Genomic DNA, 27,735 nt, shown 5'->3' on the forward strand with positions numbered 1-27,735 from the left:
TTAATTATTAGTTGCCAGCCGACATAAGCTATAATTATTAAGGTCTTAGTGCCCTACTGCCCTTTTCATAGCCTTAGAGCTACATAGCCAACCTCTATAATTATATATTGCCCAGAGAATCTCTTTCCTTTATAGCCTTAGCTACCGCCCAGATCATAACCAGGCCTTAATGACTTATCTTACTTTCTAAGACTACTAGATATAACTACTAGGTTAAAATAATATAGAGCTTACCTAGAGACTATAAAATAAGACAGCTACCTTATCTATAAAACAGTATTCTAGCCGCCTTAATATACTTAATAAGTAAGCTATATAGATAAGTAAGCTATATAAAAATCCCTTATCCTATATCTTTTCTATTTAATTAATTAATTCCTTACTACCCAATATATCATAATCTAATAGAGAGGCTAGGGTCCTTCTTGCCTTTTAAGCCTATTAAAATAACCTAAAACTTAGTCTCCGACGCGCTATATTAATCTATTAAGTTAATCATAATACCCTCCGCGCCCGGCAGAATAGTATCTAAGCCCGAGCTAATATTATCCCTAAATTACGCAAGCTATCTAAACTAAAAAAAGAGATTCTTATTTACTTTATTCTTAATCTAAATTCGCGAGGATTTCCCCCCTAGCTTTATAATATAAAAGAAATAGCTAATTAATTACTTATTAACCGCGATGCGCTACTAATTAGCACGCATTAGGCTTATAACTTTATTAAGTAGCACCTAGACCTTAAGATATATTTCTTTTATAAATATAATTATTAGAGAGCTAAGTATAAAGATCTAATTATTATTTATAATTAATTTCGGCTTATAGCGAATATAATCGCGAAGTATAATATCTAATTAAATAATATTTATAATTTTAATAAGACTAGCTTTCTTATAGGCATAATTATAAGCAGAATAATTATTATAGGTATAAAAAGGTATTTAAAGCTAAAATTAATATAGCCTAGAAACTAGGAATAAATTATAGTTATTTAAGTAATTAATACAAAAGGCTAGGCGATCTAGCTATTTATTATTAATATAGGCTAATATTACCTCGCTAACTAGTACTAAGAAAGTAACCTCCCGGGTAATTAAGCTATTGCGATAACCTAAAATAGCTAGACTAATAATAAGATTAATCTTAAGTAGCTTAAATACTTTAATTAATATATAGCTAATTAATTAATTAATTCTTATTATCTCTTAATCCTTAATAGCTATAAAAATTATTACTTTATTAAATTTAAGAGATATTATAAAAAGAAAAAGATTATTTAGCTTTATATATTACCTTATTTATCTTATTTATTCTAGCCCCTTAATATTAGATACTTTAGTATACTAAAGTAAGCTTATAGTCGAGAAATAGAGTAATTAATTAGATACTTTATAACTTATGTTTTAAAGACTAAATTCTTTCTAGCCTTCTATGCTATATATAAGGCTACTATAATAGAAAGAAATATTAAGGGGGCTTTTAAAGGAGCTAGCCTTATTCCTCTTAACCTAGAAACTATAGTCTTAAAGCTTAATATTTAGCTATAGATACTAATATTAATTAAGGAAGTAACTAAATTATTAACCCCTTAGGCTTTAAAGACCCTAAAGACTATACTTAAGGCTTAATCTTAGTCTAAATACTTTAAAAGATAGATTAGAAGGTATTAAAGTAGCTCTCTAGAGTTAATTCTTAAAGTATTAAAGTCTCTTACGAAGGGAATAAAGGTAATTATATATGAGATAGTACTCGTAAGGACAGAGGTCTAAGACCTTTAATAGGTAAATAAGATACTAAGCTAACGCCGGAGGGCAAAAAGGATTAGATTATAGAAAAGAGGAGTAGTAATAGTAGAGGAAAGAAGGTAAATAATTAATTAGATAGATATAGATACGTAGGTAGTGGCTAAATTATCGAGGAGTAGTGGTCGAGGAAGGTTAGTTAGGCCGGGCGTTTGGCGATATAGTGTCTATAGTAAGCCCGGGCATAATGCAAGGACCTATTAGGTAGTGATTAAGACGTCTAGGGAAGAGTATAATAAGTAGATTTAATTAATTAAATAGTTTATAGTCTTTTTATGATGATTTCTATTCAGGGGGGTAAGGAAAAGTATATAGCTCACTTATCTATATAGCTTACTTATTAAGTATATTAGTTTTTTTCTCCTATGAGAGTTTTCCCCAAGGATACATAGCTTAGGTCGCAGCTATTAGCGATCTAAGAGGACATAGACTTCCTACCTTAGGGTAGAGAATACTATTTAATCTATCTATACAAGAGAATTCTAGGCTAGGGAGGGATAAGTTCCCGCTGATAGGATGCCCTCTTGAAGTAATATGCCTTAGTATTGATTATATACTAGATAAACTAGATGCAGGCACTGCTAGATGGGAGCTCTGCTAAGATTAACTGTATTGGTGTCTTGCGGGATGTGCTTTATCGAAAACTACCATAAGGCTGGCTATGAGTAGAGAGGTGCCTTTTTGGGAGCAATGAGCACGAAAATAGCTCGAGCATGTATATGGCCCCGATCTAAGAGGCCTTGCGGGGGATCTGAGTAGGACTCAGTATGGCAGCGATTGTATTTAGTTTAGCTCAGCACGTCGTTTGCTCTGATAGGAGACTTTTGGGGCCTCACGGCCTCCCGGACGAAAAATATACATACATGCATACATTTATCATTATTTTTTCAACCCCTCCCTAAATTTTTACTTTCTTGATATGAAAATATTAAGGAATTAGCCATAATTATACCTTCATCCTTAGCAAGTGTACCACAATCCATCCAATCTACGCTCCGCGCAGCCTCTAGCGGCGGCGATAGCATCGGCTACCACCAGCCCGCATACTGCCCCAGATCCCTGCTCGGCTTACTGATCAACAGTCTAGTTCATCCCTTTTATTTGCGTTTGTTTCTATTATTTTTTTATAAATCAACTGTCAGCAGTTCTTCCTGAACATCCACCTAACCGCAACAATTTTTAATCTTCGATTCCAACTTCAACTCTCGGCACTGAATTCTTGAATAAATTCCGAGGATCCAACTTCCTCTTAACAGCCACCAAAGTCTGATAGTGATCTCCATAGACCTTGCTTAACTCCATCTCATCGTCATCTAGAAAGCCAATGTAGGCTGCGTCTAGGACGTTATCAGGGTCTTTTTCTATGAGATCCTGCTTCAATGACCTAGCCCATTCCTCAGCGTGCTTTGCAACTTGTGGATCCCGAGATGTGCCAGCAATCTCAAGCCAGTAGTGCTGACACCGTGGCTCAAATACTGACTTGAGGCCTATCCCCAAGTCACGAATGAGTTGCACCGAGATGGACGACTCCGGACCTGGAATCACAGAATTGTAATGCGCCAGGATCTGTGTGGTTCTTGGGGTAAGATATCGAAGGTTAAGAGTCCTTGCTCGGCCATAGACTGTCGATCCTACCAACTTCTCATTTTCTTCGCACAATATCTGCCATGACGTCGCCCTGACAGTCTTTCTGAGGCAGTTTCCAAAGCAGGCGATAACGTCGATCCATTTACGGCCCTCGTCATGGTCGTCATCGGCCCATACAACTGACGCCGTGAACATGTTGCCACAGCCTGCGATTACCTTACCAATTAGTTGTACAGAAAGGCAACTTGGTTCAGATCCGGTGCTGAGGAGTTGGTTGTAGCCCTGGACGAATAAAAACCAGGCGATACTCATGTCATCAGACTTGAATACTAAGGTGGCCATGAGGACCTATGGAAGAATGAGAAATCTTCTTCTATCGCAGCGGAACATTGAGGACACGTCCAACCATTCACTTACCTCCTTCAAAGGATATACCTTGATCGTGAGTTCCACAATCACACCGAAACAACCTCCTCCTCCGCGCAGCCCGGTCAATGCTTCTTCATCGGCATCGACAAGCTCTCCCTGAGCATTGACATATCGAGCACCGATGATTTGATCGACACCAAGGCCATACTTGGCAGCGAGAGGACCGTAGCCGCCAAGAATTGCCCAGCCAACGTATCCTATAGAGCCAACAAGGCCGCTTACCCTTTTAGTCAGAAGTAACGCAAGAAGCGGGAATAGGGCAATCACGTACGTTGGTGTAATGAGATCTTCTTCGCCCAGAGCTGTTGCCAAGTCTCGAATAAGAGTTCCACCTCCAATCTTCGCAGTTCTTTTATCCTGAAGAATTTTTATGTAGCGAATATCACGCATATCAATTACCAACGCGTGATTAACTTGACTTCGACCAGCACAGTCATGGCCACCAGTGCGTACGACAAAGTCAACATTGTTAGACATACATAAACGAACCAAGTCCTGAACATGAGCTGCATTCTGCGGTCGTGTAATGACGTCGGGACGAGCTGCCTGGCTCGTGTAGTATTGGCGAGAGGCGTCGGCCCATTCGTGGTCGGTGGGGATAATGATTTTGATGTCTGGATGGGTGCTGACGAAATGCTGAAAGAATCTCAACGGAAACGCCATACTTAGATCATCCGTGATTCCGTTGTCTCTTCTATCACGACATGTGGAGGTCCGTGACAGTCCGGTTGGCTTAGCCGAGAGTAGGTGACCTCGAAATTCGGACTTAAGTTCTGATAAACGAGAACAAAGATGAGAAAAAGAAAAATGAAATAAATAGGGAGGAAAAATGAAAAACCTTTTGAACCCAGCCCAGGCATCTAGACATTCATTCGTAAGTTGGGTCACCGCAAAAGACGGGGTGCCGAGAGAGTGGGGTTGACCGTGCCAAGACACCGAGGTCCTTGATGCTCGCTGCTTCGCGATGGTTCACCAAAGCCGAGCTTAGGAGTCGTTCGATATGCTCGAAACTAGTGGTATGAGTTGGTGGCGTAACTGGCATGGTTTATCACCTCTGTATTTGTTCTGTGGACAATGAGTGCGGGAGTGGCTTGGAAGCTGAGACTCACGGGTAGCCACCAGACCGCTAAAGTTGATACAATAACGCTGGGTAAACCACTCCCAGGAGAAAAACAAATCTTGATACAAGCTTCCCAAGGGGCCTTTCATTCGGCTTCGGCCAATATACATGGCGTAAGATAGACTTGAAAATTTTGACAGATAATCGTAATTCCTAGAATGCTGGCACATGAGGCTCCTTGAACCAGCTTCTCCAAAAAAGAGGGGCTCCCTGTCTTCCTCGTCGGAGACGGATATGCTCACAGCAGCAGGAAGACGACCACAGCTGTTGAGGGCACCCTAGATACGCCTGCATGCCGACTTGTTTCCCGGCATGTGGAGTAAAACAAAGGCTCCATAAAACAGGGATGACTGGGGAATCGGCCTTGATGTTGTCCGGTGAGTTGATGCGGGACTCGTTCACGTCGGCGTTGGCACGATTCTCGGCCGTGGACAGATTTTGAGATGCGAAATGCCGAGCGCGAAACCGAAAGCGAATGGCCACATGCTGCATCGTCGGCGCCCTTGGTAGCACGGGCAATGGAGGGGGGAATACTAATATTAGCCTAGCACCCCGGTGTGCTTGCAATGTATGCCCAGGGTGACGCCGGTGTTCGGGGTAAAATGGTGTGACTGAAACTTACATACCATGGTCGGTGGCAGCCAAGAGCGACTCGGGCTGTAATGCCAGAGTGGCGCCTCTACAATGAGAAGCCACCTCGGACTCCCACGCATTACCGAAGTGCGAATGTCGAATATGATTACAAATCGATGGGTTGCGACACATGTGCGCCACCGACAGCCCCTCAGCCAGGTCTCGATCACAAAATTGAGCATTAGCGTTGTATTCTCAACCGCGATGGGTGCCCCCAATGGTGTCACATAAAGTCCGAATCTCAGTTTCAGTGTTCTTGGAAGATGTGGCAATCCTCGTCGAGTGACGAAAGGCCTGTTGCTCATGCACAACTCTTATGTAATCTGTGCTGTAGCCCATGCTGGTACCTTAGTGGACGCGCTTAATTCCAGGAGCACATCGAGGAAAACGAAATCGTCGGTATAAAGTTCTAAGTCACCTCCTTTAAGAAGAGAAAAGCCAATACCCCTACCTTTACTCGGTTTATGAGCTCCTAACCCGAATATATTCGTCATCCGCTTGCCCCTTGATCGGACCAAGGAGCTTGATTTGGCTCAGTGCCCGCCTTCCAGCTGTACATAGGTGGCGTGAAAGTTACCGAGGAGCAGTGTACCGAAGAGACAGAGCTCTTCTGGCCTTTTGAGGCTGGTGTGTAGCCGACTGGAGTCATTTGTTTAGATCAACTACCATTGAATTATGTGGGCTGGGTTGATCAACAATACCATTCGAGCTGTATACTTTTGGCCCAGTATGGGGAACCACGCTGTTTCTCAGCACGCGAGGGCCGATGTGGGCCACAGATACTCTATTTTAATGACGGAGATCAAGCTCTGTCTTTATGCAGGTCTGGGGGTGCAGGAAATAGTAATACGTACGGGGTACTGGTCCCGCCTAGTACCTCGATCCTTACTCGACGTCAGTTAGAGCAAATCGGAATAAATCGGAATAAATTGGAATCGGACTTACTGGCTAGAAGGTACGCACGTCATTCTTCCCCTGATCATGCACTACGTATTGCGATTCATTCGTGGCTTGAAGCACAGCAGACCGAGAAAACTTCGTTGGCCCACTATGACGGCCTTGCTTGTGCACGCCCCCTAACGACTCACCGCCTTGTTGAACGTTAGAGGCCCACAACATCGATCCCTCGCCGCCGGGCCGGATTCTGCCATCTCGAGGAGGCGATGAGTGACTTGCTAATGGACTGGGTCTCCCTTGCCTGATGCTAGGGCGTTAAAAAGCGAGATGGGTTCCCAAGGCTTGCTTCTGCTGGGCCAAACTTAACCTCTCCATCCCTCTTTCTTCGGCAATGAGCTCTCTTGATGATCCGGCAGTCCAGAAGGGCTCCATTGTCCTCGTCACTGGCGTCAACGGCTTCTTGGGCTCACACATTGCCGACCAGTTTCTTGAGTATGGCTACAAAGTCCGCGGCACTGTACGGGATGCCGAGAGGAACTCTTGGCTTGTGAAGTTCTTCGAGAAGAAGTATGGAGAAGGAACCTTTGAGCTTTTCGAGGTTTCTGACATGATCGCTGAAAGGGCATTTGACGAAGCCGTGAAGGGTAAGCCGAAATCTAGTAGCAGTAACGTTCGCTTGCTAACCAAGGTTGGATAGGGGTCTCAATTTTTGTCCACACAACATCTGTTGTATCTTTTGACTCGAACCCTCGCAATGTCATCCCCCCCGCAATTACCGGAGCTGTGAATGCTCTGAGGGCGGCATACAGTGAGGCAAGCGTCAAACGATTTGTGTTCACATCTTCATCTACGGCTGCGATATCTGCCACTCCTAACAAGCCCGGTGTTGTCGTGACCGAGGACACTTGGAATATGGATGCTATCAAGGAGGCTTGGGCAGAACCTCCTTATGGCCCGGAGCGTGTGTGGGCGGTTTATGCCGCGAGCAAAGCCCAAGCTGAGCAGGAGGTTTGGCGATTTCATCAGACACATCGCGATCAGCGTCCTGATATCGTTGTCAACTCTGGTATGACCCAGGAATCTAGAAGCAATTGTGTTATTGCTAACGGTTTCGAGTCCTTCCCGCTTTCAATTTTGGAAAGGTCCTTGACCCAGTTAACCAAGGTCTTCCGAGTAGCTCTGGCTTGCCTTGTGCGCTATGGAAAGGAGAGGTCACATCGATGCATGAGATGATTGTGAGAGGCGCGTACAGTATCGTCCCCTAACTTTGGCAGGTAGCTAATGTGTCATAGACTATTATGTCAATGTCCAAGACACAGGTAGGCTGCATTTCGCAGCAGCTATTTTCCCTCATGTTAAAGATCAACGAATTTTTGCGTTTGCCGGGCGATTCAGCTGGGATTCGATTCTAGAAATCCTTCGGAAGCATAAGCCAAATAAGGAGTTCCCCGGTAACTTCTCTGGCGGGATTGACCCGAACGAGATCCAACCCTGTGGCAAGGCAGAACAACTGCTTCAGGATCTAGGACGGCCGGGCTGGACCAGCCTCGAAGAGTCTATTTTAAGCAATATCGAACCTTTAAACACCTTTGCCTGAAACTAAGGGCTTAGAAGAACACTGTTGTGTCATTTCTAAAAGAGTGAGTTTTAAGTTCGGAGGTTTGTTATTTAGTCAGAGATACGAAATCCTTTGGAATAGCAAGAGATGCTCTACAATAAAACGCAAAGGTAATCAATGTGTTAAATGCTTTACATCTTCCTCTTAGTCCCCCCTGGCCCTACTAACAAAGTGTACTGCTCTCTCCTATCGCGCTAATCATAAAAGGAAGCCATAACGCTCACTCAGGTATCCGCTCACTCAGGTATCTTTTGGCGGCCTTCAAGATCGTCGACTTTAATGGCTCATTGCAATGCGATAAAAGGTCCGATGAGAACGAAAGTCATTTATACGTATTCTATGAGTAATTATATGCTTAGAAAAATTTTATAAGATGATGAGCTCTCGGTATGGCTTCGAAGACCCAGTCCTTAGTAGGCTCTTAGAAGGCCACAGACGGACTGATCTTCGGTGATAGAACGCGTCGAGAAAAGTGCCTTGCCAGTCTCGATACCGCTTAGGGAAATCGCTGCCGCTATGGCCACGAAAAGGCGGCAGTGCTGTCACGGCAGAGAGCATCTCCTCTGTGGATGTTTTCAACTTCGCAACGATCACTCGGGTTGCTGCTCGTCGCGGAATCGCTCTCCCCTCTCCGTGATTGCCTGGAGGCTGGCCGCTCAACGCCGCACAGTCCTTGGAGACGCCCCGCGTCTGGACGCGAGACGTCTCGGGCGTTACTCTACGGCTGTGTAAGCAGGGAGGCTCGACGATCCCCCAGAACCAGGTTGACTCGCACTCCGAGTCTCTTAGAGATACGGTAGAGGCGAGCTCAGACGATGACGGCTTCGGAGTCATAGAACCGGCCGTTGCTGCCAACTAATATTTGCCACTAGACGATGCCAGATTTCAACTTCGGCTCAATTCCTCTGAATGACCCACCAGCGATGCCAGGTTTGAGGCGGCTCCGGAGACCAAGGACCACCCGCGAGCTCTACCAGAACGTCGTCGTGCTGGAGACGTTTCGAAATTTCTCTGCTCTTGGTCTCGACCTGACTCCCCACCCTTTGAGTTTCGTCAACTGGTTCGTGCCATATGCACATTCCCTGTGATCCCTGCGTTGCAGCACCTCTCACCTAATCCGACGGCTAGCGTGTCAACCTGTCCGCAAAGAGGGCGTTTGGTCTCCACAGTGTTCTATTGCTGGCTGTTCCAAACTGACACATCATATAGGCCGGTCCTCGATAGATAGACGGGACGAGTTGTGGTTGTTTTGCCTTACACGCCCTCTCCTACCTTCTGCGTGGTCTTCCATTGCCCCCGGCATTTCGTCGCACCTGAGAATTTCTAACAAACCTCCCGAGGCCCGTGTTCCCTACCCGCAAGCCTCGAGTGCCTGAATCGGCCGTTGTTCATCTTGACGCCTGTGCCGGTCCGCCCAAGCTGGGCCCCTGATGCTTCAAGACAGCTCTCCACCCAGTCCCAACAGCACTTCTTGACTCACGTCTTGAAGCGGAAGAGAAGTTATTGCATGAGCTTGAACAAAAGTTGGAAGATCCCAACCAGGCGGGCCAGGACGCTCAGCAACATGAGGCGCTGACCAGCTGGTTGGTACCAATATTGCAGACTCGGGCACCGAATATGGGGGAGGATAAGGAGGCCAAGCGCGTCATGGAGCAACTTTCATGGATGGCAGCCATGGTTTTGCGTGGTTACAGTGACCGTGTAGAACCTCGAGGGCTTTCTGGGCTCGACTCTGAAGATATTGAACGGAGGCGGAGTGAAGTAACCAGGCAGCTGTAGCTCAATGGGAAAGAAGTTGGCGAGCTACGCTAGCAGATGGCATTAGAGGTCATAGGATGTTCAATGGTTGACGAAATGCATCGGGTGCTACCAATGATGGTGTAGTGAGGTGTTTCATTTTCATGTCAGACATTGTGTGTGCACGGGTTGAGTTGCAATAGATAAAAAAGGTGACTAGAGCACTCTGAGGGTGGATATCGCATAGTTAAGTGACACTTCCTTCTCCATTGTGTTGTTCAAAACGGACATAAGTCAACCATACTGGCTCTTGCTATGGCTCTTGTTATCAACCATCTGGCAGGGCAATATCTCTCCTAGAAAGTGGTTTTGCCTGCTTCCTGGGCTGCCCAACACTACTGGATAATTTACAGCTCATGTCTAGATAGGATCTTGTCGAGGACAGCCGTCAATGTCTGTTGGCAGTCTTGGGCCTTACCAACAGACCTCCAGGCAATGAATCTATCAGGTCGAACCAAAACGCAACCGTCGTCGCCAACTCCTCGTTTCTTGTGCCAGTCGCGGTACACGTCGATGTATTCCTGCCCATGCCCAATTCCATAGACATGAATAGGGATGCCAGTGGATTCCTGGATGTTTTTGGCAGCAGTTCTCCAGCATTCGCTCTCTGTACCTACCAACAAACAGAAGGACCCCTTTCCGGCGATGTCCAAAGTCGATATCATCTTTGTACGGGCGGGCACATCAATCCATGCATGGGGCAATCGACTACCAGGGTACGAGCTGATCTGCACCGTGACAATTGGGTCATCCTTCAAAGCAGGTCGAGGCTCGCACTCATCGTCAAGGTACACAGCTTCAGAGGTATACCATTGATTGTAGGCCAACCCAAGGCTCTCAAGCTCCTGTGTCTTTGCCTCTAAAGCCTCATGCAGTCTTGCTCGCCGGTCTGCGCCAGTGGTAGTCGACTGCGACAACTCTGCAAGCTGCTTGATGCCCTCCTCAGGTGGTACGGCCATCCCAAGGACACCGAAGAGATCACCATTCTTTCGAATCTGGTTGTTAGACTCGCGGACAATGGCAGCGCCTACCGGCTGTCGTTCCCGGCGGTACGAGTCCAGAAGACCGGGACCGGCCAGACCTTTCAAAACGTACGCTACTTTCCACCCGAGGTTGTAGGCATCCTGGATGCATGTGTTGCTCCCCAGTCCAAATGTGGGTGGATGTCGGTGTGCCGCATCACCGAGGATAAAAACACTGCGGTCGGCTATCGAGTATGTTTCAGCGACGCTTTCACGGACCGTCCAAGGATCGAGCTGGAGGATTTCGACGGAAATGGAACTATCACCGATGAGGTCTCGCACAAAGGCAACAAGCCCAGGGCTCTCACGCGTTAGCCCGTCGAATGGGTTGGATCCCCCTGGGCCAAAAGCCACCATAACCCATTCATTCCAAGGCCAAACAGCTCGCAGATGTGCAACGACACCGGGAAATATAGTTCGATCAGGCTTGATGATCCAGTGTAATCCAGTGTGTCGCTCCTTAGGCAAGAGACGGGTAAGGTCCGCACGGAGCAACACGTTGCAAGCTTTCGGCCCTCCAGGCTTTGTTGAGAACCTGAAGTCGAATGCGCGCGCCGTCCAACTACGTGCGCCATCTGCTGCAAAAAGGTACTTGGTGCGAACTCGGAACGATTGCTTCGTGACATGGTCCTGGATAGTACAAATAGACCACGGCCTGCCAGAGTCGTCCTTGGCAGTCTCAACACCGATTATCTCGGTTGAAAATCGTATAACGAAACCATGATGAGAAGCAAAGCGTAGTAGTAGCGGCTCAAGGTGACGCTGCGTGAAGTCAACGTATTCACACGGCGTCACTTCCTTTCGTTTACCCTGGTGGCGCTCGCGTCTCATTCGATATCCAAGGAAACAATGTGGATGGGTTTGAACTTACCGAGACTGTTGGATGTTCCTCCCACGCCATGATTCTTCCATATTCCTGCCCAATGAAGCTTCGAGCAAAGCGCATAGAAAGATAAAGGGGCCCACGTATAGCGAGGCGTAGCACCTCCTCCTCAAGACCGATATCGCGGAGACACTCTGACATCAACAGGCTGATTAGACTAGCACATGGCTACACAGTAGGCTTGTTCTCACCGGCAGCGAAAGGATTGAACCCGTGGGCTCTAGGAGTATACGCCGTGGAAGAGGCCTTGGATATGACAAGTCCATTCAGGCCTTGAGGCTGAACGTTAGCCATCCATTCAAGCTTTGATTCCCTGCTATCTGTGGTGATTACCATTCTGGCCTAAAAAGGCTGCAAGGGAAGCTCCCGCCGGTCCGGCACCGACTATGAGAATGTCCGTTTCGATTTGGAAGCTCATGATTGCAGATAGAGTAGGATGGGGGTGAAAGTTCTGGCAGATAGATTCTTACTTTTAGAATGCTAGAGAGAGTGGAGTGCTGGAATAAAGTATTCCGCCACTCGTCCGAATCTACACCTTTAATCAAGAGAGACTCTTAGTCTTATGCAATAAGATTAGCGGCCATGTCGAACTACGGCTTGGCCGTCCGTGTCCTAACTCGGCCAATTGCTCATTCTACTCAATTACATCATATCCTCGGATAATATAAGAAAATGCGTGGCATTTAAATCACACCATAGCTAGCCTAATACTAATATTTAAGCATAAAGAAGGTTAAGATAGCCTGTAGATCTCATGTATCATATTAACCGAAGATCCGTATCGGAAGTAAGGTGTGAATCGTGTCATTCTTTCGGCATGCGGGCACATTAGGAGGCCGAGATGTGGGCCTCTGGTACCGCTTTTATGCAGGTAGAAAAGGGACGCCCGTTTATTCGATGTTGCACTCCCATCGTGAATAATCGACCTGGTCATGATAAGTGGGGCTCCAAAGCGGTCAGCTGCCTTCTTTGTTTGCATTCCGTTTTAGTTTTCGCGCTCGGCTCTTCGCGCTTCGGCCTTGCGCCCTCAATTTCGCCTCCACTCGACTTTCCTTTTTTGCCCAGACGCCAGGACATGGATGTTTCCGTGCTGTGCCGTCAGCCATCAGATGATTGTCCAGCACTTCATCCCTTAGACTGGCAGTCTGGAGTCCCCACACTGATTTCACTTGAATCTCTACAGCACCCTTACGTCGTGGAATCCAGACAAGTTCCTTCCGGAATCATGAGGCCGCATAGCACCGAGTCTGACCTCTCAGCAACCCCTGTCGCTCTCGGGAAAGAGCCCTTGTCCTGTTTGTCATGTCGGGCCCGAAAGCTCAAGTGTAACCGTGCCAAGCCAGCATGCAGCCGTTGCTCTCATCTCTTCACAGATTGCGCCTATCCGGAGTCAAGGAAAAAGCCAATTCGCAAGAGAAGAACCGTAAAAGAGTTAGAAGCTCGTCTAGGTAATTCTTGCCTGCCAATCCTATCTAATGAAGCAAAGCTGTCTACTAACAGGAGGTATGAAGTCGAGGTTGAAAGGTATATGAAAAAAGGCGATAAACGCATTGATGGGCGAGCACACCAAGGTGACCGTTTCCATCGCTCTATTATAACGGACTCCCGAACTTCCACCCTCGGCTTTAACGATAACACATCTGAGGCAGGCCAGAAACCGCTAGATTCACCGTCAATCCTATCCGCCTTGTCAGGTGTCAATGCGGAGCCTGACGGACATGAGCCTTTCTCTAGCAGTACTCAAGCTATTAGCCCAGACATAACTGAGCCCCTTCCACCGCACGAGATCATAGACGATTTGTGAGCTGCTTACCCTTACATGTAAGAGAGGAAAATAACTGACAAAAGTAGGAACATGGCATTCTTTACGACCTACTATCCTTCGATGCCCATCGTTCACCCTCGGAGGTACACTCAAGCCATCAATAGTGAACCCTCAGCAAAGCCGCCCATGTGGCTTCAGTACGCCATCTGGGCCACAGCGGCAATTGGCCACAACAAGTATAATAAATACCACGAATCCTTCTATAGGCGAGCAAGGCAGTGCCTTGAGGTGGATGAGATGAAGGTTGCTTACGCCAATGAATAAAGTATGTGGAGGCTAACACCTCGCTAGAGCTGCTATGAGCAGTTCGTAACGATTCAACACGTTCAGGCATGGACACTGATCGCCCTGTATGAGACCAAGACTATGATCTTTACTAGGTCGATTATGAGTGCTGCACGATCTGTTCGGCTCTGTCAAATGATGGGACTCGATCGAATTGATGGAGATCCGCACGTCCTTTCTTACTCTCTGTCGCCGCCACTGACTTGGACGGAACTGGAAGAACGGAGGCGAGCGTTCTGGGGTGCATTCTCCATAGATGCCTATGCAAGAATCTCAACAGGATGTCCTAGCTTGATTGATATAAACGATGTAAGTCAAACCTCAGAAGCTACTCGGCTATCATCTAAATAAGCGCAGGTCGCTGTTCGCCTTCCTGCTTCTGAGAATGCCTTCATGTTAGACCAGAAGGAGGAAGCACCTTTCTTGCATGAAGGGATTAAAGGTGCTGAGTATTCTGGCTTTGCAGGAACCGTGATTGCTTGCCAGATTTTCAAGTCTATCTTACGCCACATACACCGAGCCGAGCCGAGCGAACGAGCAGACGATATCATCAATGACCCATTTTGGGTGCGACATCGTGAACTTGATGATATTCTATCAAAAAATTTTATATTCCTCCCCAATAACCTTGGCATGCCTTTGAATACGAACGACCCTGCAGTTGCTTGTACGCATCTCGACCTTCGTGCCTCGATTATATGTCTCCACCATGCCGCTGTTGAGAAGTGCGAGAAACATGGCCTGCCCGACTCTATCAAGCAGACCAGCATTGCCCGTTTGCAGACGACCGCTCAAGAGGTGGTCAATATTGTCAGACTCGTCTCCCATGCAGTGTCACTTTTCGTATGTATTTATTGCTTTAGTGCTCCCTAATAAAGTAAATCTTAAGCACTAACGCATCTAATGCAGAAAAACCCATTATGTGCTCTTGCTTTGTATCTTGCGACGAGAGTTTACGTGTATATGGCCAAACAGAATCTGAAATCTGGTCTAGCCTCGTCTGACCTCTCGAATCTGGGCTTTATCATCTCAGCGATGGAGGCAATGTCACGCACGCACGAGCTGACACGTGCATTCTTGCAGCAAGCATGCGCCGACATCGAACATTGCGGTCTCCACTTGCATATACAGGTTCCATGCCTAAAGGAGTGTCTCGATGCTTTCAATCTAGCTGGAGCCCCTATTCCGATAATTGCTCGAAGCTCTGTCGCTCAACACACCGAGGCTAGACCCCTTGTGCCGAGCTACCGACGTAAACGACCCACCTATATGGCCCCGGGAAATGGTTCTGCATGTTATTTAGAGGACGAAGCTGGTGGTTCTAATGGTACATACTTGTCTACGTCCCTACCTTCTAATTCTAACGTTTCAACACCAGATCAAACGGATTCGACGACCCACAAGCAGGGTCGAACGTCTGCCATTCCAGAATCCGAAGGGATGAAGTGCCATAATACCACAGCACCTGTATCTTGTCGACTAGACGTGAATACTGGCGCGAATGCTTTGGCCAAGGCCACCTGGCAACCAAGTGACAGATCCCCCAGTACACATCTCCAGGAGGGCATGTCGGCACCTATATCCCAGTCTACGGGAGTGGGATGTTTATTGGCTCCCAATCTTTCAGAAACGATGGTTAGAAACCCTGTACCAGTCTCTGAAGCCGATCTCTTGGAGATCTTGGACTGGAACGTGGACTGATGTGAGCACGGTACGGTAAGCGTGGATGTTCCAGAACGATTTGTGCCTGCCACGATGGTGTCGTGCTCCACCACAACACCACCCGCCAAGTAACGTTTCATTGTATCGCCATGCATCAATAGAATTATTTCTCAAAATATCAAATTAGGTTAGAGTGATTTGACATTTTCACTACGTCATCCCAAGATACATATCGGGAGCATACTATGAGCACGGCTTTGCGGGTTCCGAGATGGATTAGCACCGACGCCGCAACTCACTCTAGTGGTTTCGTCAGGTCGACATTGTGACGGTCGGAAGTTTCCAAGGGATAAACCGGTCGTACTGGGTTTATGTTGGTAGAGGGGATACTGGCGTTGTCTTGAACAAGGATGCTTGTCACGTCTGGTAATGTGCTCAAAAGTATTAAGTATAACCAAGTTGTATTGATAGCTGAGGTAGCTGCTACCTAAGAAGTGCGAATGAGTGTGTTCTATGTACTGGTGTGGTTTGCCTTGCTCACGACGCTTGCCGTGAGCGGTCCTGGCTTACTGGTGTCGGCGTGAGCGGGAGTACATTGTTCCGTCCGTGGTCCGTTCTGCCTCTCCTGACCGCCCGGTCGCGACATAGCCGTGACAGACATTAAGAGGTCGCCGTGATAGATAAGGAAAATCCCTACCCGTTGGCTCATGTGGGCCAAGGCCCAGGCGAGCCAACCTAGTAAGCTAGGTTAGCTATAAAATTATAATATAGCCACAAAATTATAATATAGACCCCGCACTTAGTAATATCCTTATTTTTATATAATTACTACTTATTTTAGCCGTATTTTATAATACTAATTAATAAAAAATACCTCTTTTATATTTATCTTTATTATGCTAAGTAAGGCGAATCTTAAGGCCGCCCGGGAAGTTATAATATTATATGCGTAGTATACCCGGGGCCTCTATTATAATACCTCCACCGGTATAACTTAACCTCTCTTACTTTATGCCACTAATATATATTACCCTGGGTCTTTTTTTACCTCTATTTAGAGGATTATAAGAAGGCTAGAGATTAGATTTATCCCTGCCTAAGTTAATAAACCGAGAGTCCTTATAAATAAAGAGGATAAAGTTATTATTATTTTTATTATATAAATAAAAAAGTCTAGATTTCTTGCCTCTAAAGCTAAAATTAAGGATATCGCTATAACCTTTTATTAATATAAGAATCTTAATACTAATCTAATTAATAAGATATAATATTCTTATTTCTATATTAATTATTCTAAGCTTAAGTAAGTATTTCTTAAGGCTATAAAATAGTCTTATAAGTCTTAAAAAGCTAATAGTCTTTATAACCTTTAATAATAATTTAAAAGCCTAATTAAGATTATCTAGAGTTATAAAATTAGCGCCTCTAAGTATTAAAATATTAACTAGGCTAATATTAGGATTAAGATCCTTAGGGAAAGTATTAAAATCTTTATTATATAAATAAAGTAAAAAATAAGAAAATAAATTCTTTTTTTTTTTAATTATAAGACTTATACCTTTATTAATATAAATAGTGCTATAAGTAATATAATATTATTATAACTTATTTTTAAGATATTTTTAACCTTAGATTAGGTATATATAGAGGCTAATCTTAATATTTATTTTACCTAGTCTAATATAGCTTTTTCTAATAATAAAATAACTCTTAAGTAAATAATATATTTTAATTAATATTCTTAGGAAAAATCCTTTATAATAAAAAGTTATAAAATAATTTTTAAGAAGTAATTTAATTATAATAAGTTCCTTAGAGATCTTATATATAAGTATATTTAATATAATATTCCCCTTATTTCTTATACCCTTAATATAATAATCTAGCGCCTTATTATTTTTAATAGCTTTATAAAATATAAAGTCCTTATTATTAAAAAATATTATATAAAATTCTATATTATTATAGCTCTTTTATTATCTTATTTTATATATATATTATAATTAATAAATATTAGAGTCTTTTAGCTATTAAAGAATATATATTATAAGTATCTTATTAAATAGCTTTAAAAAAAATATCTCTTTCTCTTATATTAATTTTATTTATAGCTTTTAAGTAAATTATAAGTTTCTTTTAATATTAATATAATTATTAAATTATATTATAAAATAATAAATCTTTAAGGAAAGATTTACTATATATAATATTATCTTAGGCTTTAAGAAATTAGGTATTTATTTATTAAATCCTAAGCTAGTAATAATATACCTTATTAAAAAGTAACTTTAGGCAAAATAGGCTATTAACCTAGCCTTTTCCTTACTTCTTCCTTATAACTCTTACTTCTAGACCGCTATAAATATTATAAAATACCTCTTAGAGCGCTATAGTAATACCTTTAGCTCTCTAATATATACTAGACTTTATTAGATATATAAGGTTATTATAGAGGCTATAATCCTTAAATCTATAGTTATTACTTATATTAATAACCACTAGGCTTAAATCAAGAAAAGATATAATATTAAGAAGAAAGGGAAAAAAATAAAACTAATTAGTAATTTTAGTTATAATATTAGTCTATAAGAGATTTAAGAGTAATAAGAAAAGGTTATTATTAAAACCTAATAAAAGAAGAAAAAGGCATAAGTCTAATTTACTTATAGCCTTATTATATAAGAGATAAAAAAAATAAAGAATTTTTAGTAATAAGATAAAGAGATTATAATTAATAATATAAAAAGAAAGGTATTATAAGCTTAATAGCTAAAATATATAAGGAAAGATATTAAGTATTATTTTATAGAGATATAATACTTAATTATATATTAGATCCTCTCCTAAAAGCTTAATAATTTTATAATAAATATATAATTACTATAAGAAATTAATAAAGCTATTTATAATACTAGTTTTACCTTAAAACCCCTTAGTATAATAAATTAAACTACTCTTATAGGAAATAATAATAATATTACTTTCTACCTTAATCTAGCTCTTACCAATAAAGAAGAAAAAAAAAAGGAAAATAATAAGGAACTCCCTCTATTTAAACCTCTTTTATATCTACTCGAGATACCCTTATTACCACTAATTATAGCCTTATCGCCGCGGCTGCTATCTTTACCGTCTAAACCCCCCTCTATGCCGTGCCTAATATAGCCTTAATACTATATATTAGGAATATAGAGGATTAAAAGTATTATCATAGAAGTAAGAGCCGCATAAGAAGCTAGCCCGGGGGGCTAAAGAGACGATCTTATAGCTAAATTTATATAGCGAAGTATCTAGAAAGGCGGCGGCCTTAGAGGCTTAGGCGGCGGCTTTTATTATAGATATTATTAATATTATTAATATTATTAATATTATTATATCTAGCATCGCTAATTACTTTAACTTGCTCTTTTTACCTTTAAAAATCACTCTTAATAGCTTCTAAACCTCAGAGGATGAAAAAGGCGGCTTTTCAAGGGGGAAATCAGGGCCCCATAATGTATTATAATTTTGTGGCTATATCATAATTTTGTGGCTAACCTAGCTTACTAGGTTGGCTCGCCTGGGCCTTGGCCCACATGAGCCAACGGGTAAATATCTTAGGCTTGTTTTGTCACGACCCGACATGCACACGTCACGTGTTAGATGGATCTCCATAAACTCCGCACCAATCAGGTTGCGATCACTCTCAACACCAAGATGATCACGGTGATCACCTAAACGATCACCCTGATCATGGCGCGGGACGTAGTGATCAAGCACCACCCCTCAAGTATATAGTAAACACTCATTTGCACTTTCATATGTAGTAGCTACCTCAGCTATCAATACAACTTGGTTACACTCAATACCCTTGAGCACATTACCAGACGTGACATACACCGCTCAGTGTACGCTTCCTGATCCTCTGCCAACATAAACCAGCACGCTAGGTTTATCCCTTGGGAAAACACCCTACTGTCACAGAGGGTGTCATCGGCAGACATACTGTAGGATGTAGTAAAGTAAAAAGAGTTAAAAGTTGAATATGCTGATTTTGCCCCTTCCTGCCTACAGATAGACGACCTTGATCCTATAAACCCCAGCAAAAACCTTGAATGATAAGAAACCACCCCCACCCCCCTTCCTCCTGGGGATCTGGATTAAGCAGCCAACACCTGCCAATTACCTTGCTTGTTCTGCTTGTCTGCTTGAACTTTGTTCTGCCCTGAGTGGCCTTGCCGACCAGGCTAGCAGCCTCGTCGCCTGCATTCCCACTGGGTATAGATACTTGTGTTTAACTCATGCAATGTATGTACCAACGGCATGAAATCGCTATCGCCTTCTGCTATTATGACCAGCTTCTGAGCAACCTGCTCCAGCAAAGCCATATCAGCTTTTGTGGTTGAGTTAGGGTCGCTTGGATCACTAGAAAGCAGATGTTGGGCTAAGCAGCCATACGCTATATAGCAACGAAATGCTCCAAACACGCAAGATACGGCTGCCGGAACCGGATACTTCTCCAGCGCTAGGATCACTAGCTCCATAATGCGTCGTGCGATCTTGAGTGACAGAGGCGTAGTGGGCACATCATATGTCGTCTCGGGTGCTTCAGCCTGGCCGGACCGAAGGACTGCTATCTTGCGGTTCATGACCATTGCTGTGGAATATGCTGTGAGACTCACGTCGTAGAGCTTCCACCAGAATCCAGCGACATCTTCGTATGCCGCCATCGCGTCTATCTGTTAGTTGATTAGCTAATTGGAACGGCATAATGATAACACGCGAATCCTGAACAACTGTGGCGGAACATGACAATAAACTCACCACAGACCATTCTTCGATCAAGCCTTCAATTTCTTCACACAACTCCTCAATGCGTGCGACCACGCTATTTTTATCTCCAGCATCTCGGTTGAGCATATCAAACCGAAGAAGAAGAAAAGTCAGTCGGGACTTTACGAGAAACGTTAAGGTCGGGGCCACGTGTTCGGCAAGTTCTTGGGTGGCAGTGATGGAGGGAAGGTTAACGCGCCATTCGGTTATGTTTGCGGTAATGATGGCAGGCTTGTCGTGTAGAAGTCGGAAGAAGAGTTCGACAAGCATCAAAGCCCAGAAGCCCCTCCGCTGTTGGTCTGCCCCTTCTTCTGAGAGAGTGGGATCCATGGAAGCCGGGAAAAATTGATCGAGGTTGTGAATGTTGAGCTTTTTAACACAAAAGCATACGGAAGTGTACATGCTCCAACCAAAGTCAAAGTCACACTGCTCAAGCGCGGCTCGCATCTATTGAGTCAAAGTCAGCTGCTTTTGTGTGTGTGCTAGGATAGATTATAGGCTAATCTTGTAAGCGGACGTACAAGAAGTATGGATGCGATAAGATCTGTCTTGGTCCCCGAAGCTTGTTTCTGCCAAGCTGGTAGGGCACGAAGACAGTAGACATACAAAGCCTCAGTAAGGTCCCCACCTTGCGATATCGTCTCGGAGGGAAGCATCAAGGACCCATGGTACAGCATACAATAGTAGAGTATACGTGTAGCTGATTCAATCGTAATCTCAGGCATGTTGATGATATCGGGCATCAGCTTCATAAGCTTGATATTGATAAAGTCTTGGAATATGTCGCTATGATGGTGTTTGTAGAAATCTGCATCAGGTATTAGCGAGGCTTGTAAATCCGATCGTAAAATGCGTAGGGATGCCGTACGGTCAAGGCAAGTCCTGGAAAGCTCTAGAGCGATTTCATAGTCCATTCTCGTAGTCCGCTTGTTGAGGTTTTGCCGCTTGAGATACAAGACCTGATTGAGGGCTTGCTTGAGACGCGCGTCTGGGTTTGGTGGTTGGGCAGGACAAGTAATCGGAGAGGTTATGATGGGCTCATGTCGGGTAAGCAATGTATCAGACCCCCATAGATTCATGAGTCCCGTACTAGGCGACAGCGATGAAGTCAATGAAGGTGTGCTGAAGTAGCTTTCAGCATCCTCGTCGGCGAATGTCATTGAGTCTGTCGGGGTTGCCCCTTTCGTTGAAAAATTGGCCAGCCGGAAGCATTTTTTCTCGACCTGTATTATCCTGTTAAGGAGATCTGATAGAACATCATTGCCAGCTCTACCCGGATATGTCAGCTCGAAAGACACGAGTTTTGGGGACAGCGGAACGCAGCACATACACTGATTTAGGCCTTGCAGTTCTGTCGTTGGTCTTCTTCCTTCTCTTGCGCTCTGGATAGATGCAAGATTGATGTCGAGCAAAGCATCCATCGCAAGTAGGCTTGACGCGGTTGCAGCGGATCTGGAATGGCTGGTGTTAACCCTAGTCGACTGTATAGAGAGAAGCGCTGGCCCAATGTTATGTGGCATGGGTCAGGGGTAGTAGGGTTAGATTACCTTACGAGACTTACAGCCAAGACACTATTCAACATGTGTCAGAATGCTGTTTGCACCCAGTGGATTGGATCAGACGAGCAAGAACCGTTGATCTCCGATGCCATACTTACCGCTAGCTCAGTGAGACCCTGTCGGGGTCGCGTGTCTGCAATCGAATCCATCAGAGGCTGGCAGCCGGACAAATGCTCGGACGTCCGTTCAACAGAGGCCGACGGGGATCGCTTTTATCAATTACCTTCGATCCCGACAAAAGTTGCCGTAGAGAACGTCATAAGCTTGGAATTAATAAGCTTAGTTTTATCTCATTTGCCCCATTTGTCTTCTCCCTATCACATGACTTACTGGTTTTTGAGAAAACTTTATCGGTCTACGGAACAACAAAATTTCAATCGTGGCCGCTGGCCTTCGGCTTTGGGGTTAGTAGCGAAAGTCCGTTAGTTAGGTCAGGGATAGAGTGGGCTCCTCGCCTTTTGGGTGGGGCGGAAAGACACATGGTTTAGTGCAATGGCCGGTATTTGGAATTAAGGTTATGTGTCAGCTTAATCAAATTCACAGACAGCTATACCTAGCCGGGCATCTATATGGGGTAGCTTGTGCCGACCTGAGTATGGGTCTGTTGAACTAAACACTAAACCTATTTTGGGAAATCGGCCCGCTCAATGCGGGCTGGAAGAATCCTCTGTCTTTCAGGGTTGACGCCGAATGCCCGTCCCACAATTATTCGGTGTTCAGCATGGACGGTGATGCCGAGCTCCGATGGAACATATAACATTCAGAGATGTAACCTTTGACTTGAGACATATGGAAGTCAGCACTAAACCACTCGTTCATTCCTAAACGTTCAATCGAACGGCGCAAATCCTTTCTTGTAACTCGCACTTTCCCCTTGACACTCATTGAAGGAGGGCTCCCGATTTGGCTCATCTGTCGAATACGTTTCTTGAATCCGAGCTGATTCAGAAGATGCCCTCTGACGACAACGGCTCCAATGGCGAGAAGCCAACTGCAACACCCAAACCGGGAATCTCTTCCCGAGACTCGATCACTACGTTGGCTGCCAACACTGGCCACACGAGCGATGCCTTTGATAAAGGTGAAGAGGAGATCCATGATGATATGGCGCAACTTGCCAGGAGATTGACAAGTCGGTCTCAGGGCGCGGGTGCACCAGCGTCACTGTTCCCTCTCCCAAGCAACGGACCCTTGGACCCGAACAGTGGTCAGTTCAACGCGAAGAAATGGGCCAAGGCTTTTTACAAGGCTAGGAAGGAGTCTCTCGAGGGGAGCCCACCTAAAACAACTGGTGTCGCTTTCCAGAACCTCAACGTTTACGGCTTCGGCACAGACACCGACTTCCAGAAGACTGTGGGAAACATCTTCTTGGATGCAATCACCTGGACAAAGAGGGCGTTCAACCAGAAACAAGAGCGTGTGGACATCTTGCACAATATCGAAGGTGTTGTGCATAGTGGCGAGATGCTCTGCGTGCTTGGCCCCCCAGGTTCCGGGTGCTCAACCTTCCTCAAAACAGTTGCTGGCGATACCCACGGCTTTCATATTGAAAAGTCATCTACCCTCAATTACCAAGGAATCCACCCAGACCAGATCAGAGGTGCATTCAGGGGAGAGGCTATTTATACTGCCGAGGTTGATCATCACTTTCCGCAACTAACAGTCGGCGATACATTGTATTTCGCCGCGGCCGCCCGATGCCCCAGAAACATCCCTGCTGGAGTCAGTAGAAAGGAATATATCGAACATCTCCGTGATGTGACCATGGCGATTTTTGGCATTTCACATACGAAGAACACCCGCGTGGGTAACGATTATGTCCGAGGCGTCAGTGGTGGCGAGAGAAAGCGTGTTACCATTGCTGAGGCTTCCCTAAGTTACTCCCCCTTACAATGTTGGGATAACAGTACTCGAGGCCTCGATAGCGCCAATGCAGTCGAGTTTTGTCGTACCTTGCGTACTCAGGCCGATGTCATGGGTTGCACTTCTTGTGTCGCGATCTATCAAGCACCCCAGGACGCGTATGACGTGAGTAGATGAACTCAATCAGTCAATTAATTGATCAGCCACACTAATATCTCACCAGCTTTTCGAAAAGGTCCTTGTTTTGTACAAGGGACGACAAATCTTCTTTGGCAAGACCTCTCGGGCTCAGCAATACTTTGAAGAACTTGGCTTCCTTTGCCCAGATCAGCAGACAACGGCCGATTTCCTGACTTCGATGACAAGTCCTCAGGAACGCATTGTTCGCCCAGGATGGGAGAACAAGACGCCTCGAACTCCTGAGGAATTTGCCCAAGCATGGAAGGATAGTCGTGACCGAGCGCTGCTAATGGAGGAAATCGAAGATTATGTTGAAAGACATCCCTTCCATGGCGAACACTACGACAAGTTTCTCGAATCTCGGCGCATGGACCAGTCGTCAGCCCAGCGCACCAAGTCTCCATTTACGCTCTCGTATCTCCAGCAGATGACCCTGACTCTATGGCGTAGTGTGGTTATGCTCAAGACAGACCCCAGCTTAACCATCACTATGCTAGTGACCAACTTCCTCCAGGCCATCATTGTCAGCAGCATTTTCTACAACCTCTCAGAGACGACAGCGGCTTTTCAGAACCGATCTGTTCTCCTGTTCTTTATTATCCTTATGAACGCCTTCAGCAGCATCTTGGAAATCATCTCTTTATATGCGAAACGGAAGATCATCGAAAAGCATGCCAGATATGCCCTCTATCACCCAAGTGCTGAGGCGCTCTCTTCGATGATAGTCGACCTACCGTACAAGCTGGTAAACAGTGTCTTGACGAACATCACAATGTACTTCATGGGCAACCTACGCCGGGAACCAGGCGCATTCTTCTTTTTCTTCCTCATCATTTTCTCAACTACCATGACAATGTCAATGCTTTTTCGCCTCATTGCATCTGTCACGAAATCGATCGCTCAAGCCATGGCGCCGTCCGCGATCATTTTGCTTGGGTTGGTATTGTATACGGGCTTCACGATTCCTGTGCAGTACATGCGCAGCTGGATCAAATGGTGCCGCTGGGCCAATCCCATCTTCTACGGTCTCGAATCTATTATGATCAATGAGTTTGCTGGCAGGGACTTCCCATGCGCCACTTTCGTCCCTTCGGGTAGCGGATACGATGATGTATGGCCTAGCAGCAGAGCATGCTCAGCGCAAGGGTCGATGCCTGGACAGGATTTTGTGAGCGGCACCGCGTATCTGAGTGTTGCGTACGGTTACGAAACATCGCATCGGTGGCGTAACTGGGGTGTCATGATTGCGTTCGCAGTGCTCTATCTCGCTTTGCACCTTGTAGCAACTGAGTACGTCGCCTCAGAGCGCTCCAAAGGTGAGGTACTGGTGTATCTTCGCAAGGCACTGAAGCACCTCAAGACACCGAGCGATATCGAAAGCGGCCCTGCTATTGCAATGAACCACCCGACTTACGACGGTAATGCTTCAGGAGCCGAGGTGGAGAAACAAACTGCCGTATTCCATTGGGGAAAGGTTTGCTACGACATCAAGATCAAAGGGGAGCCTCGGCGGATTCTTGACGAAGTCGATGGTTGGGTCAAGCCAGGTACTCTAACAGCACTCATGGTAAGTTATGCACTCTAGTTTCTTCGCTCTTACCAACTAACCACCATCTGTAGGGCTCCTCTGGCGCGGGTAAAACTACCTTGCTTGACGTTCTTGCAAGCCGTGTGACTATGGGTGTCGTTACAGGCGATATGCTTGTTAATGGAAAACCTCGAGATGAGTCCTTCCAGCGAAAAACCGGTTACGTCCAACAACAGGATCTTCATCTTCCTACCTCCACCGTTCGCGAAGCCCTGACATTCAGTGCCCTTCTGCGGCAGCCATCGCAGTACAGTCGACAGGAAAAGATTGCTTATGTGGACACTGTTATCGGCTTGCTGAGCATGGAGGACTATGCTGATGCTGTTATTGGTGTTCCCGGAGAAGGTCTCAATGTTGAACAGCGTAAGCGTCTAACTATCGGCGTGGAACTTGCTGCGCGTCCTCAACTCCTCTTATTTTTCGATGAGCCGACGTCGGGATTGGATAGTCAGACGTCTTGGTCGATTTGCAACCTGATGGAAAAGCTAACTCAGAACGGCCAAGCTATCCTCTGCACCATCCATCAGCCTTCTGCTATGTTGTTTCAAAGGTTCGACCGGCTTCTGCTGCTCTCAAAGGGAAAGACCATTTACTTCGGCGACATCGGTAGAGGTTCTCGCACTTTGGTCGATTACTTTACTCGCAACGGAGCCCAAAGTCTTCCTGCCGGATCAAACCCAGCCGAGTATATGCTTGAGGTCATAGGTGCGGCCCCAGGCGCGACAACTGATATCGATTGGCCAGCGGTTTGGCGGGAAAGCCCGGAGTACCAGCAGGTTCAACAGGAGCTCAGCCGACTTGCTACTTCGACTGCTTCCACCCCTGTAAACGAAGACCCTTCCATTTACAAGGAATTCGCTGCTTCCCCTACTGAGCAGTATCGTCAAGTCGTCCAACGAGTTTTCGAACAGTATTGGCGAAGTCCTGGATATATCTACGCTAAAGTCTTGCTTTCTCTCGGCTCGGTATGTCTTCTCTGACGTCAACTACCCTACCCAACTTATGTACTAATTAAGATAGTCTCTGTTTACTGGCCTATCGTTCTTGAACGGTGACAATACCCAACGTGGACTGACAAACCAGATGTTTGGCATCTTCATGTTCCTGAGTCTGTTTCCCAACCTGGTCAACCAGATCATGCCTGTCGTCGCCAACCAGCGAATCATGTATGAAGCCAGAGAGCGTCCCTCTAAGACGTACTCTTGGAAGGCATTCATGGCTGCGAGCATTCTGGTTGAGTTGTTCTGGAATTCTGTGAGTCTATCTGCTCTTAATAATATGGCTAAAGCTGACCTGAGGCAGATTATGTCACTTTTTGCCTATATCTGTTTTTACTACCCCATCGGATTATACAAAAATGCTGAATGGACCGATGCTGTCCACTCGCGGGGCATTACTATGTTCCTGCATCTTTGGATTTTCTTTGTGTATACTAGCACGTTTGCGCACATGTTGATCGCCGGTCTCCCAACCGCTGATGTTGCCGGAGGTGCTGGTAATCTTCTTCTGATTATGATGTTCACTTTTTGCGGGTATGTTCATTCAGAAAAGTTCATGAGTCTTAACTAACGTCTCAAGTGTTTTGGCTGGACCTGATGCTCTTCCGGGCTTCTGGATCTTCATGTACCGTGTCAACCCCTTCACATACATAATTGAGAGTTTCATGGGCACTTCTCTCGGCAATGCTCCCATGTACTGCGCTCCCAACGAGTTTATTCGCTTCACTGCTCCAAACGGGTCAACCTGCACGGAATACGCTTCTGACTACATCAACCAAGTTGGAGGCTACCTCGCCAATCCCAACGCTACCAATTGCGAATACTGCACCATGTCTGAGACCAATCAGTTCTTAGCTTCTGTTAGCATCAGCTATGGCCACAGATGGAGAGACTTTGGGCTGATGTGGATCTTTTGCATCTTCAACCTCGGCGCGGCCTTCTTGTTCTACTGGCTTGCAAGAGTTCCCAAAAATAAGAAGGTGAAGAAGGAGTAGACAACGAATCCTCCACGTGAAAGGAGGAAGGATATAGATTTAAGGGCTAGAATGGCATAGGAAGAACTATAGACATACACTTGTATTTACTTTCTGATCTAATTGTCTTAAAAATTCTCTTTCAGAGGCGATCTTGATCGATGTTGCCACTCCAAACAAACGTCAATCCCTTACCTAT

At 45.2% G+C, this 27,735-nt stretch overlaps 6 protein-coding genes across 6 annotated transcripts; 3 read left to right on the forward strand and 3 right to left on the reverse strand.

Annotated features, from left to right (window-relative positions):
- Positions 1-2,983: 2,983 nt before the first annotated feature.
- Positions 2,984-4,483, reverse strand: NCS57_01443000 (FAD-binding PCMH-type domain-containing protein; the record flags this gene model as incomplete). The annotated part of the gene is made up of 3 exons (XM_053064033.1): positions 2,984-3,739; positions 3,809-4,043; positions 4,092-4,483. The coding sequence occupies 3 exons, from the start codon at positions 4,481-4,483 to the stop codon at positions 2,984-2,986; spliced, it is 1,383 nt and encodes a 460-aa protein (XP_052906316.1).
- A 2,366-nt stretch (positions 4,484-6,849) lies between these two features.
- NCS57_01443100 (Epimerase domain-containing protein) lies at positions 6,850-7,735 on the forward strand (the record flags this gene model as incomplete). The annotated part of the gene is made up of 3 exons (XM_053064034.1): positions 6,850-7,114; positions 7,168-7,536; positions 7,587-7,735. The coding sequence occupies exons 1-3, from the start codon at positions 6,862-6,864 to the stop codon at positions 7,733-7,735; spliced, it is 771 nt and encodes a 256-aa protein (XP_052906317.1). The 5' UTR covers positions 6,850-6,861.
- Positions 7,736-10,232: 2,497 nt separating this feature from the next.
- Positions 10,233-12,208, reverse strand: NCS57_01443200 (FAD-binding-3 domain-containing protein; the record flags this gene model as incomplete). The annotated part of the gene is made up of 4 exons (XM_053064035.1): positions 10,233-11,726; positions 11,779-11,924; positions 11,982-12,062; positions 12,124-12,208. 4 exons carry the CDS (start codon positions 12,206-12,208, stop codon positions 10,233-10,235), a joined length of 1,806 nt encoding a protein of 601 aa, XP_052906318.1.
- A 624-nt stretch (positions 12,209-12,832) lies between these two features.
- Positions 12,833-15,601, forward strand: NCS57_01443300 (Zn(2)-C6 fungal-type domain-containing protein; the record flags this gene model as incomplete). Its single annotated transcript, XM_053064036.1, has 8 exons — positions 12,833-13,238; positions 13,302-13,461; positions 13,528-13,590; positions 13,642-13,858; positions 13,907-14,209; positions 14,258-14,743; positions 14,810-15,227; positions 15,279-15,601. The coding sequence occupies exons 1-8, from the start codon at positions 12,866-12,868 to the stop codon at positions 15,599-15,601; spliced, it is 2,343 nt and encodes a 780-aa protein (XP_052906319.1). The 5' UTR covers positions 12,833-12,865.
- A 4,187-nt stretch (positions 15,602-19,788) lies between these two features.
- On the reverse strand, positions 19,789-22,133 carry NCS57_01443400 (Zn(2)-C6 fungal-type domain-containing protein; the record flags this gene model as incomplete). The annotated part of the gene is made up of 7 exons (XM_053064037.1): positions 22,032-22,133; positions 21,922-21,945; positions 21,705-21,826; positions 21,243-21,643; positions 20,896-21,182; positions 20,366-20,821; positions 19,789-20,280 (listed from the first exon to the last, which is right to left on the reverse strand). Exons 1-7 carry the CDS (start codon positions 22,080-22,082, stop codon positions 19,789-19,791), a joined length of 1,833 nt encoding a protein of 610 aa, XP_052906320.1. The 5' UTR covers positions 22,083-22,133.
- A 751-nt stretch (positions 22,134-22,884) lies between these two features.
- Positions 22,885-27,557, forward strand: NCS57_01443500 (putative ABC1 transport protein; the record flags this gene model as incomplete). Its single annotated transcript, XM_053064038.1, has 6 exons — positions 22,885-23,961; positions 24,020-25,543; positions 25,597-26,529; positions 26,585-26,818; positions 26,867-27,096; positions 27,143-27,557. 6 exons carry the CDS (start codon positions 22,885-22,887, stop codon positions 27,555-27,557), a joined length of 4,413 nt encoding a protein of 1,470 aa, XP_052906321.1.
- Between the last annotated feature and the right edge of the window lie 178 nt (positions 27,558-27,735).

The sequence above is a fragment of the Fusarium keratoplasticum genome, chromosome 13 (assembly GCF_025433545.1).
Source record: "Fusarium keratoplasticum isolate Fu6.1 chromosome 13, whole genome shotgun sequence".
In the NCBI taxonomy this organism is placed as follows: domain Eukaryota; kingdom Fungi; phylum Ascomycota; class Sordariomycetes; order Hypocreales; family Nectriaceae; genus Fusarium; species Fusarium keratoplasticum.